The sequence below is a fragment of the Rhinichthys klamathensis genome, unplaced genomic scaffold, assembly GCF_029890125.1.
Source record: "Rhinichthys klamathensis goyatoka isolate OS25496 unplaced genomic scaffold, OSU_Roscu_1.1 h1tg000170l_1, whole genome shotgun sequence".
Lineage (NCBI taxonomy): Eukaryota > Metazoa > Chordata > Actinopteri > Cypriniformes > Leuciscidae > Rhinichthys > Rhinichthys klamathensis.
The window spans coordinates 2,897,266-2,910,862 of record NW_026606701.1 but is presented as its reverse complement, the minus strand read 5'-3'; the positions used below and the strand labels follow the sequence as shown (position 1 = coordinate 2,910,862).

Genomic DNA, 13,597 nt, shown 5'->3' with positions numbered 1-13,597 from the left:
CGATGGACCAATTAAACCTTAATGATAATGCACCAGCTAAAATGGTTCCCTGTTTGCAACATTAGTTAAAAAAAGTAAAATTTAGGCTACTAAAATTAACATGTCCCCTAGGCCTATACTTGTACTGATTTGTTACTTTTTTTTTTATTCCAAAAATGTTACTTTTTTTCTTCTTCTATTTTCAGCTCAGAAGACAATACCAAGTTTACTGCCGACAGGAAGAGGGGGTGTGTTAGGTCCAATTAAACCACCACTGCCCATCCACTGCAATTCTCAACAAGAGAGCCATGGAGGGGGAGGAATCACGTGTCAAGGAGCTTGATGTGGGTCAACTTGCCGTTTTTGGGCACCTTGAACGAGTAGAAAGAATGCGTTGCTACTGGGAGCTCAAACATGTCCAACTAAAGACTCTAGAGCAGGTAACTCCAACAGATATGTTAGACACACACGTCATAGGTGTACACACTACCGTTTAAACGTTTGGGGTCAGAATGAGAAATAAGTTTTTTTTTAAGAGAAATAACATTAAATTGATCAAAAGTGCCATTTATAATGTTACAAAAGTTTTCTATTTTAAATAAATGCTGTTATTTGATGTTTCTAATTCCTGAAAAAAATGTATTACTGTTTCCACAAACGCATCACAACTGTTTTTATCGTTGATAATAATAAAAGGGAGGGAGGGTCGGCCCCTCCTTGAACTGCCACCTTATCGTGGTGGAGTGGTTTGAGTACCCGAATTATCCCAGGAGCTATGTTGTCCGGGGCTATATGCCCCTGGTAGGGTCTCCCAAGGCAAACAGGTCCTAGGTGACAGGTCAGACTAAGAGCGGTTCAGAAGCCCATTATGAGACACAATCAATCAAAGACCGAGACGTCGCTCGGCATGGCGCAGCTGGGGCCCTGCAGGATTGGGGCTCGCATGCGAGCGCCTGGTGGCCGGGCCTCCCCCCATGGGGCCCGGCCAGGCTCAGCCCGAAGGAGTGACGTGGGGCCGCCCTCCCGTGGGCTCAACACCTGCAGGAGGGACCGTAAGGGGCCGGTGCATAGTGATCGGGAAGGAGCCTGAGCTTGTGCAGGAGGTTGAAAGGTAATGACTAGAGATAGTCAGGCTCACCTCCACGCACAGCTTGGGCTCTGGAACCACACTCCTTGAGAGAGGCTGGACTCTCTACCACTCTGGAGTTACCCATGGTGAGAGACTGCGGGCTGGTGTGGGTTTGCTTATAGCCCCCCAGCTCAGCCGCCATGTGTTGGAGTTCACCCCGGTGAAAGAGAAGGTCGCATACCTGTGCCTTCGGGTCAGGGACAGGTCTCTCACTGTCATGTGTGCCTACTGGGTGAATGGCAGTCTCTGGGAGGGGTGCTGGAAAGTGCTTCAAAAGGGCTTCAACGCCCACGTGGGCAGCGACAGTGACACCTGGAGGGGCGTGATTGGGATGAACGGCCCCCCTGATCTGAACCCGAGCAGCGTTCTGTTATTAGACTTCTGTGCTAGTCACAGCTTGTCCATAACGAACACCATGTTCAAGCATAAGGGTGTCCATCAGTGCATGTGGCACCAGGAGACCCTAGGCCGGAGGTCGATGATCGACTTTGTGGACTTTTCATCTGACTCCGGCCGTATTGAAGAGAGGGGCGTAGCTGTCAACTGATCACCACCTGGTGGTGAGTTGGATCGGATGGCGTGGGAGGAAGCTGGACAGACTCGGCAGACCCAAACCTACTGTGAGGGTCTGTTGGGAACGTTTGGCCGAGTCCCGTCAGAGAGATCTTCAACTCCAACCTCCGGCGGAGCTTCGACCGGATCCTGAGGGAGTCTGGAGACATTGAGTCCGAGTGTACCATGTTCTCCACCTATCAGGCCTGGCTGGCATGTGGGACTCCAGAGGCAGCTGACGGGTGCCGGCAGGCTAAGCGGACTGCAGCCAGGGTGGTTGTGGAGGCAAAAAATTGGGGCTGGGAGGAGTTCGGTGAGGCCATGGAGAAGGACTATCGGTTGGCCTCGAAGAGATTCTGGCAAACCGTCCGGCGCCTCAGGAGGGGGAAGCAGTCCCCTAGTAACACTGTTTACAGTGGAGGTGGGCAGCTGTTGACCTCAACTGGGGATATCGTCGGACGGTGGTGGATGAGATCCGCCCTGAGTACCTCAAGTCTCTGGATGTTGTGGGGCTGTCTTTGGCTGATTGTGCCTCTGCAGCATTGCGTGGCTGTTGGGGACAGTACCTCTGGACTGGCAGACCGGGGTGGTGGTCCCTCTTTTCAAGAAAGGGGACCGGAGGGTGTGTTCCAACTACAGGGGGATCACACTTCTCAGCCTCCCCGGGAAAGTCTATTCCAGGGTACTGGAGAGGAGAATTCGGCCGAAAGTCAAACCCCGGATTCAGGAGGAACAGTGTGGTTTTCGTCCCGGTCGTGGAACACTGGACCAGCTCTATACCCTCTCCAGGGTGCTTTTTGGATTTGGAAAAGGCATTTGACTGTGTCCCTCGTGGCGTCCTGTGGAGGGTGCTCTGGGAGTATGGGGTCCGGGAGAAGGGACACACATTAGAGAAGGGAGATCCACCAAAGTCATGGGCTGAGGCAGTAATTTTATCCATTAAGCTGGGAAAGACCCCACTCAGTGTTCAGCCTATAAGCCTCCTTTGCCAGGATTTAAAAATGTTAACCTCAATTTTAGCAGAGAGGATTCAAACACATATCAGAAAATTAGTGAAACCAGACCAGACAGGATTTGTTAGTGGACGTCATGGTCCCGACAATGTTAGGAGAGCTCTGAACATACAGATGGTTGCAGGAAAGAGACAAGTCCCCTCAATGTTACTTAGTTTAGACGCTGAGAAGGCATTCGATAGACTGGATTGGACATATTTAACATTGACATAGATGGGCTTTCATGACACATGTGTTGCATGGATATAAAAATTTGACCATAATCCTAAATCAAGAGTTAGGGTGAATGCCCAACTGTTCAGACTTTTTTGATCTTGGGAGGGGAACAAGACAGGGAGATGCTATGTCCCCTGTTTTGTTTGCACTTAGCATTGAACCCTTGGCCGAGAGAATAAGATGTAATCAGTATATATAGGGAATAACTGATGAGGAGGGAAACAGTCACAAGAGTGCCTTATATGCAGATGACATTCTATTATTTATTGAAAATCCAATTGCTTCAATACCAGCTCTCCTTGATTGCCTTGAAGTATACGAATCCATTTCTGGATACAAAATCAATTCAACCAAATCAGAAGCACTTACTGTATGATCACTGGAGTCTGGCCCATAGAACTAAACAATAAAACATCTTTTAGATGGTCTAAACAGGGATTCAAATATTGAGGAGTTACCATTACACCTAGACTTTCACAGTTGTATCAGGCAAATTATAAGAAGCTAATAAATACCATTAAATAGGATCCAAGTGATCTGAGGGCGCGGGCGCTTCGGTCTGCGCAAGCGGCGGAAAGCGCCGGAAGTGATCTCTCGCGCGTGTACGTCACTTATTGTTTACAGAGAGATTTCGGAAGTGTTACCTTTCACTGTGAAGATCTAAACATATTTAGATATACAGGAAATCGCAGTGGAAGACGAGTTCAATATATCAACAGACAACGTTGAATTTTTTTCGCAACCGCGCGAGAGATCACTTCCGGCGCTTTCCGGCGCTTGCGCAGACTACTGCGCCCTCAGATCACTTGGACGTGGCTGTGGTTACAAGAGGTAAAAACGATATAAATACTGTTCGTTTTCTCACACAAACCCCTCGTTTCGTGTCTTAGGCCATCAATGTATACTTACATTTACAAGTCATTAAATCATGCTTAATTTGGACTTCTTTGTGCATGCTCTTTGAGGTGGTGACCATAGACCTGCATTATATGACTGACAGACAAGAACGTATTTTTATTTGACCTAAAAATATCAAAATTGAAACTACTGCGGAAACAAAGACACCTACATCTTGGATGCCCTTGAAGTAAGCTAAAACATACCAAAAATTCATTTCAAAGTGAACTATCCCTTTAAGGTGGGAAGTGTTGCCACTTTAGCTGTTTGGTAGGATTGAGACAGTAAGAATCAATTTTTTACCTAGATTTCTCTTTTTATTTCAATCCCTCCCAGTATGGATTCCTGCAACTACATTTAATATGCTAGAAAAACTCGTATCAAAGTTCATATGGCAGAATAAATGACCCAGAATAAAATTAAAAACATTAACTTTAGGAAAAGACAAAGGAGGGCTGCGTCTCCCTAATTTAAGATATTATTATTGGGCTGCCCAGCTAGCACTGATAGTGGCATGGATTAACAACGATGTTGAAACAGGATGGGTTAACATGGAACAGAGCTCTGTACAAAATGCCCCTTTATCAATACTAGCTTTAATGACATCCCAATCTCAAAAAAAGATGAAAATAACAAATATTTGGGTTAAGCAAACTCTGAGAGTGTGGACAACAGTTCAGAAAAAACTGAAAGGAGTAGCAACCTTATCAAGGGCTATGTCCATAGCAGATAACCCAGAGTTTCTACCCTCTAGGTGGGATGCTAAAGATGGACTGAGAACGAAGGGTCATTGATCAGCTTTTTGACGGAAGTATACTTTGCGCTCTTTCTCTGATCTTAAAGAAAAGTTTATGTTATCATCAAATTATTTTTTCAGATACAAATAAGAAACTACAAATCATAAGGAAAGGGAAATAATTAAGGAAGCCCCGACTAATGTGAAACAGTATTTCATTGCTAGTATAAATAAACAATACCCACAACATAAAAACATATGTCGCACATATACAGCAGACTACTGCTTGATTCAACAGATAATACGTTCCATATAAAGACAAAGTGGGAGTTTGAAATGAATGATCATATAGAGGATGAGACTTGGGAAAACATATGCACAGGATGTCATAAGGGGATCAACAGTCATAATTGGAAAGAGTTTGACTGGAAACAAAAATCAGGTTTTTTAGAACATCACAGGCGATATAAAAATTTGTGGATAATCCAGAAGTAAAGAAATGTTGGAGGGAGTGTGGGAAGGTAGGAGACCACATTTTGGGAATGTCCAAACTTAGTTACATTTTGGCATGGAGTTAAGGATGAGATTATGAAAATTTTGCATGTAGACCTGCCTTTTACTCCCTTGTATTTTTGCTTCAAGGAATACCCCAAGATTTTTATAGTCAACACCAGAGATATATTCTGCATGTACTCCTATTATGTGCACGAAAAACCATTACAATTAATTGGATGAGGCCACACCCACAAAAAATGAGTCAATGGAGAGAAAAAAGTATATCTATTTACAAAATGGAACATATGACTGCCCAACCCCAACTGAAACTGGACATTTTCATACAAAGGTGGACACCTATTAGTATATTGAGGCATTGAGGGTGAACTGATTGATGTGAAACTTTTACTTATTCCCTGTTGTGTTAAAAAAGAAATTTCTTTCATTTTACTATTGTATAGTGTTTTATGTATTTTCTTTTTTACTTTTTCTATATCTCTTTATTTGGGCCACCGTTGTTGTCAAGGAATGTTTAATTCATTGTTGTAATTTGTTAAAATGTATTTAAAAAAAGTTTTTTTAAAAAGGGGCCGGAGGGTGTCCGGTTTGGGGACCACACGATTTAGTCTCGGCTTTTTGCGGATCATGTTGTCATGTTGGCCTCATCAGACCAAGACCTTCAGCGTGCACTGGAACGGTTTGCAACAGAGTGTGAAGCGGCTGGGATGAGAATTAGCACCTCCAAGTCCGAGGCCATGGTTCTCAGTCGGAAAAGGGTGGCTAGCTCGCTTCAGGTTGGTGGAGAGTTCTTGCCTCAAGTGGAGGAGTTTAAGTATCTTGGGGTCTTGTTCACGAGTGAGGGAAGGATGGGATGGGAGATCGACAGACGGATCGGTGTAGCTTGAACAGTAACGCGTTGATGTTCCGGTCTGTTGTGGTGAAGAAGAAGCTGAGCTGCAAGGCGAAGCTCTCGATTTACCGGTTGATCTACGTTCCTACTCTCACCTATGGTCATGAGCTGTGGGTCATGACCGAAAGGACAAGATCCCGGATACAGGCGGCCGAAATGAGCTTTCTCCGCAGGGTGGCTGGGCGATCCCTTAGAGATAGGGTGGAGCTCGGGAGGAGCTCAGTGTAGAGCCGCTGCTCCTCTACATCGAGAGGGGTCAGCTGAGGTGGCTCGGGCATCTGTTCCGGAAGCCTCCTGGACGCCTTCCCGGGGAGGTGTTCCGGGCGCGTCCCACCGGGAGGAGACCCCGGGGAAGACCTAGGACAAGCTGGGGGGATTATTTCTCTCGGCTGGCCTGGGAACGCCTCGGTATCCCCCCGGAAGAGCTGGAGGAAGTGTCTAGGGAGAGGAAAGTGTGGGCGTCTCTGTTTAGACTGCTGCCCCCGCGACCAGGCGGATAAGCGGAAGAAGATGGATAATAATGAGAAATGTTACTTGAGAACCAAATCAACATATTAGAATGAATTCTGAAGGATCATGTGACACTGTAATGACTGCTAAAAATTCAGCTTTGCCATCACAGGAAAAAATTACATTTTAAAATGTACTCAAATAGAAAACCGTAATTACTGTTTTTGATCAAATAGATTGAGCTTTGGTAAGCATAAAATATAATTTTTCAAAAACATAAAATCTTTCCAACCTCAAAATTTTGTAACTGGTAGTGTATAAGGCAGGGTGAATTTAAAAATATATATATTTTATTTATTTATTAGCCAGGGTGAAATTGCTAATTGTTTGTTTCAGCTAGTTGTGTTGTACTGTTTTAAATGTGCCCATAGAGGGGGCTGTATCATCATGGATCACACCCATTATAACTGAAGAAATATTCTGTTTCTGTTTGCAAACTGATGACATATTGTCTGGGGTATTTGACAGCATGCTACAGGTATTGAAAATAACTATCAAGGTTTATGCTTTTTAACTTACAAGCTGATCCATGGGAATTTTTATAGAGATTGCACATGCACACTTTGACACACAGTCCAACAGACACATGCCTGCACAGTGCACACCCAAAGATGTTGATCAACTTTCAAAAAAAGTACCAAGGTCATGTACAATAAACGTGCTGTTGGCACTGTGAATGCTTACTGACCGTCCAGGAGGGGGAGACAGTTCATGACATATTTTACTGCATTGCTTGCTGACTCACTATAGGCTAGGGCTTTGAAATCTAACACTAGGCCCATGTCTTGTGACTACACTTAAGACATTTCTTATAAAGTATGAATGATCATGTTTGAGACCAAAATCTATCATTTATATATTTGTTATTATATAGGCTGTCTCTCTCCTGTCTCTCATAAGACAAATGAAGAGACCCAGTTTTTATAAAATGTTTGGTTACTTTTGGCTTACCCTTACGAAAAAGTTCAAGTTCATTTTATGAGGTATACTTAAGTAATGTTCAAGTATAAGTATACATTATGTAGTAAGTATACTAATGTCAATATGTACTAGTAGTAAACTTGTAAGTGTACTACTTTAATACCGCTTGGGACTAAATTGGCCCACTTTTTGTATATAAAAGTATATGTTTAAGTGTACTATAAGTGTAACAGTAGTAAACTTTAAGTGCACAACTAGTTCATAATTACATTTCTCATTTGTACTGCAAGTGAACTTACTAGTAGTTTATTTTTTTAATACTTGTAGAAAATTTTTAGTTTATGAAAGTACACTTTGAAGTATACTCATAGTATAAAACTACTAAACTAGTAGTTTACTGAGAGTACACTAAAAGAAAACTTGCAAGTATACTTGCAATATAAAACTACTAAACTAGTAGTTTACTGAAAGTTTTCTTGAAGTGAACTTAACATTATACTTAGGCCTATAGTTTAATATTTATATATTATATTTGCACTTGCAGTAGGCCTATACTACTATGTTGACATGTTATTTTTTATACTTGAAAAAATACTTTTAACTATACTTTCATAAAAAATAAAAAATAAACATTTTATGCATGCTTTTCATGCATGCTTTTTTATCAACACTTGAATGTTGGTAAGTTTCATAAAGGAAGGAAACATTTTAAACAAAAAAGTTGAGAAAATCTCATTTTTGTCAAAGACTACGCCTAGATCAGATTCAGAACGATGATCAAAACACAGATGGAGTATCGAGTTCAACACCCCCAAAGCCTCACAGTCGTTTTCTCTTCATGGGTTACGCTTCATTTCATTTGTTAAAATTAAGCAGTTTTAATTTACACGCTGTTTAATGTTTGATGATCACGTTATTTTACATTTGAGTGAGCAATCTTCTATCACTTGTTTCAGCTTCTTCTCCAGTGTTTTTAATTCTGCACTAGAAGATGTGTCATAGTGTCCCCTACCATATAACAGTGAAAACATGGATAGCTGGAAAATTCAGTCAATGGTGGGGAAAGAGTAATGTAGAATTAAAGTAAATTCCTGTACACTACCAGTGGACTAGCCTACACAAAAATTCAGATACGCAGAATTAGAAACGTATCTGTTTTATATCAATATTTTAATCAATAATTTTAAACAATGTAAGTTTCATACTGTATATGAAAAACTATGTAAAAAAGTATATTTAACCCTCTGGGGTCTGAGGTGTTTTTGGGGCCCTTGAGATGTTTTAACATGCCCTGACATTTGTGCTTATTTCAGCTACTTAAACCATACCATTTGCCAACATATAAATTTGCTGTATTCAGCACAAACTCTGCTACAATAATATGTGAGCAAAATGGATGTACATGTTTGCATTTTATAGAAAAAAAAATATTATGCGTGGTTAGTACGTTTTGGGAAAAAAAATGTCACCGCAATAAGGCCATTTAACACATACTGAATAATTGTCCACAAGACTTTTGAGTTACTATTCTTGTAGGCTAGAATTTTTACTTTCAAAATGAAGTGAAAATCATTCTGACCACTCTTTCACAAACAACAATATAATGATTTAAATTTCTTACGTCGGTTTTTGGTCAGCACTGCTGTATGCGTGGGAGTGTGAATGGCACATGAATATTAATGTGATTTATATCTGGGAAGACTAAAGACACTCCCCCAATGGTTAATTAAAAAAAAAAAATTATTATTATTTTATTTAGAGAAACAGGGACAGCGTACAATAAACATTAACCTCAAGGGGGAAGATGCATTGTCCCGGGTTTTAGCTCAAGAGCTAATTTTCACCCGTAGTCCCTGGGCAGGCTGATGTTAACCCCCTGAGGTCGGATGACGCGCGGGCGCGTCAACTCAATGTTTACTCAATGTTTCTATTAATATCTCCGCGATTGTGCAGCACACATAAATGGTTCTGATTTTGCCGTAATCGACAGATTCTCAGCTTCAACGTCCTTATTCTCGCGAGATCATATGTGACTCACACAGAGAGCAAGAGGGAAGACAAGATGGTCATTCACCGTGCGTGATTGGTGGGCTAGCTTGCCTGTCTGCATTTTGTGTGAAACCAACCAATAGATGCGGTTGAAATCCCTAAGTACCCTCCCATCTCCTCACAGTGAGGAAAATACCAGCTGACATGGAGAGAGAAAGAGTAAAAAAGTCCGCGAAAGAAAAAGTCCGCGAAAAAAACATGGCAAAAATATATATAAAGAAGAGGAAAAGTAAGAAGAAGACGAGGAGAGAAAATGGCGAAGACATTGACATTGAAAGACGCACTTGCGGCGATTTTGGATAGCAGCGACGAGGATGAAAGGCGAGTTTCCGAGCCTGATGGATTTTCTTCTGATGAAGATGAGGATTATGATCACAGAAGAGATCCAGTTGAGGACGGGTAAGCGTATTTATTTTATAAAAACCTCGTTCGCATGGTGACCATCTTGGCTAAAATAAGCTGCGCTGTGCTGCTTTGACAAATTGACTGTGCCTTTAGCAAAGTGTTTACTTTATGTAAAAGTTATTTTCTTGTGTAAAACCGGGGTACACTTACAAATAGTAACGTTGTAGGCTGTTCTTGCTGGTCTCCTTATGATAACTAATGTAATATTTATTCACCTCAATTCACAATTTGAATAACATTAGGCCTATCTCTTGTAGTGATGAATCGATATGGTTTGGCCATTGACCTTTTTTATCATATTGTTTATACTTGTATAGATGTGGCTTGATCTTTCATATAATTTTATTTATGTTTAGTAGGCCTATATTTATACTGAATGTAAAATTATAAATCTCTGTGGAGTTTTGAAATGGAAGAGACAGTATTCCCACATCTCATTCAGGTGTTATTTGCTGTGATTTGGGGTGGACAGGATAGCTAGCACATGTGATAAATTGGAATAACGTTAAAATAAGTCAAATCCTCACACATCTTCCACATTCTTGTTAGGTGGAGATTGGTGTGTGTGTGTGTGTTTGTGTGTGTGTGTGTGTGTGTGTGTGTGTGAGAGTGAGAGTGAGAGTGAGAGTGAGAGTGAGAGTGAGAGTGAGAGTGAGAGTGAGAGTGAGAGTGAGAGTGAGAGAGAGAGAGAGAGAGAGAGAGAGAGAGAGAGAGAGAGAGAGAGAGAGAGAGAGAGAGGGAGGTAAACTTTATGTTTTTGTGTTTTTTCAGAGAGGATTCACAGCTACCAGGGCCCAGTGTAACACAGGCAGCCTCACCTGTGCCTGCCACCAGGTCACCACCAGCCCCTACACCGCAGTCATTCTCACCAGCCCGGCCAGCCAAGAGGTTCCGTACCCCCCAGCATCAACCAGCACCCCCACCTACACAGCAACCATCATCACCAACCCGGCCAGCCAAGAGGTTCCGTACCCCCCAGCATCAACCAGCACCCCCACCTACACAGCAACCATCATCACCAACCCGGCCAGCCAAGAGGTCCCGTAACGCCCAGCATCAACCAGCACCCCCACCTACACAGCAGCCAGCTCCACTGTCTTGGAAGATGGAAAAAGACCCAGACATCGCTCCCCCTGTCTCCAGGTTTCAACCAGCTCGAACACCAGGGCCACAGCTCAGCTCCACTTCCACATATACACCACTCGACCTCTTCAAACTTTTCTTCCCTGTACAAATCATACAAACACTGTGCCAAAACACAAACAAGCAGGCTGCTAAACAAATGGCACAGGGAAAGAAATATAAATGGTTAGATGTGAACATAGGGGAGTTTTACAAGTACATTGGACTGCTTCTGTACATGGCCATGGTGAAACTCGACAGCATTGCAGATTACTGGAGACAGAATCACTTCTTCTCTTTGCCACTTCCAGTGCAGATCATGCCACGGGACAGATACAGAGCACTTTCTTGGAACCTTCACCTTAGCGACCCTGAAGAGGATGTCCAGAACGACAAAAAAAAGGGCACAGCCGACCATGACAAACTTTTCAGACTGAAACCCCTGATGAACACCATCAAAAATGCCTGCAAGTCATTTTATCATCCTCACAGAGATGTGGCTGTGGATGAAAGAATGGTTGCATCAAAGGCCAAAACTGGGATGACGCAGTACATGAAGGCAAAACCGATAAAGTGGGGATTCAAGTTGTTTGTCTTGGCAGACTCACGGAATGGCTATACAGTGGACTTTTCCGTTTACACCGGCAAAAGTGACATCCCCTCTGGACATGGCCTTTCCTATGATGTTGTGATGTCCCTGGTACAACCAGGTTACCTTGGCACAGGCTACCACATTTACATGGATAATTTTTATTCAAGCCCCAAACTCTTCAGGGCTCTCCATGAGCAAAAATTTGCTGCCTGTGGGACCTACAGGGAGAACCGCAAGGACTGCCCTCGGACAACAAATAACGCCCTCACAAAAAAATCAGAAAGAGGCTCCATAAGATGGATCCGGGACGGGCCCCTCATCTATGTGAAATGGATGGACACGAGAGAAGTATCAGTCTGCTCCACACTTCACACAGCACACTCTGGTAACACTGTTCAGAGGAGGGTGAAACAACAAGATGGCTCTTGGACAAAGACATCAATCCCCTGTCCCACACCAGTTTTGGCGTACAATGAACACATGGGGGGAGTTGATCATTCAGACCAGCTCATTCAATATTACTCTGCACAACACAAAACAATGCGCTGGTACAGACACCTGTTTTACCATTTTCTGGACATTGCCACCACCAACAGCTACATCCTCCACAAGGAACTCTGTCTGGCCCAGCAAACAACACCCATGACACACAGAGCTTTCATGGAGGAGCTGACTGCTGAACTCTGTGGTAAGCCTCTTCACACTGCTCCGGTCCCGGTACCTGCAGGTCATATTCCTGTGCCAATTGCCGTTCATGCAGCAGATTCTTCCACAAAAGCCACCACAGGTCGCAGCAGGTGTGAGCATTGCCAAAGCCAAGGCCAGAGAAAGGACACACCTTGGAAATGCAGGGAGTGTGGTGTTGCGCTTTGCATGCAGCTGGACAGAAACTGTTTTGCAGCATGGCATGACAGCTGAAAAACTGAAACATGAAAACATGCACATTGTGTAAATATTGGTCAGTTTATATATATATATATATATATATATATATATATATATTTCTAATATATAGTTCATCTTTGGTTTGAATTTTTTTTTTGACATGTAAAACATGAAAATGTGTACATTTTGTGAATATTGTTAGTAGTGAGTTTTTTTCACAAAGTAAACATTTTGCTTGAAAGAAAGACCTGTTGTAATGCTACTTTTTCATTTGCACACATCCCATAAAGCTTGATATGTAGTAGGAAGTTATTTTAGTCCTATTTTATCTCAGTCCCTCTAACATTTGGTGAAGGTAGAGTCACAGACAAAACTTGTACTAAAAAACGATTTTTCAAAAATGTCACTTTAGACAATGATTATTCATTATCTACTATTTTATTCATATATTACACTCCTTTTGTGACCCTAAGACTTTGGGAAACCCATTTCAAGGACCAAAATAATTCGTCCACATGAGTAATGGTATGTTTTCACAAGAGATTTGAAGAATTTCAAAAATCGGACTTAAATTTTTCACCTTTTAGAGACAGATTATCCCTCTCTCTCTCTTTAGACAATTCTCCAGGACAAGTGGTGAACTCACCAGTAAGAGAGCTGGGTTTTCTCTGCACATTTTGATATAAAACATGTGGGATTATGTTATGTAATTACCTTTAAAAGGTGAATTTAATAAGATTTGTAAAATCGAAGGAAAAAGTGAAAAAATGCCCTTAGACCTCAGAGGGTTAAGCTAAGATACATAAAAAACATACATGAATAATACAATGACAAAATAAAAATAAAAATGTACAAAAGGAAATGTTCACACCTTTCATATACAGACCTTAGAGCACACACATACATACATCTGGTCACATATGGGAACAAAATTGATTTAATAAAAGCCATTTCTTTGCCTGGCGTGTGAACGTGTAAGAACTTGTGCTTTTAAACAACTCTGTATGTAACATATTCCACTGACGAGCGGCCACACCAGAAAAAGCAGAGTTTCCAAATGCTGTCCTGCATTTAGGGATCCTGCATTCCCCTCGCACTGTAGATCTAGTGGCTCGAGTTGTTGTTTCAGAGCCCAAAGAGATAAATTATTTTAGAGGAGGAGCAGCGTTGTCATAAAGGATCTTAT

The 13,597-nt window shown here is 42.1% G+C and overlaps 1 protein-coding gene across 1 annotated transcript in view; it reads left to right on the top strand.

Moving 5' to 3' along the window:
* Window positions 1-249: 249 nt before the first annotated feature.
* mylk4b (myosin light chain kinase family, member 4b) overlaps window positions 250-13,597 on the top strand; it is a 52,195-nt gene continuing 38,847 nt past the window's right edge. The window contains exon 1 of the mRNA XM_056259941.1: window positions 250-419. Coding sequence (XP_056115916.1) covers window positions 288-419 — 132 coding nt within the window. The 5' untranslated portion in view covers window positions 250-287. The remainder of the gene's footprint in view (window positions 420-13,597) is intronic.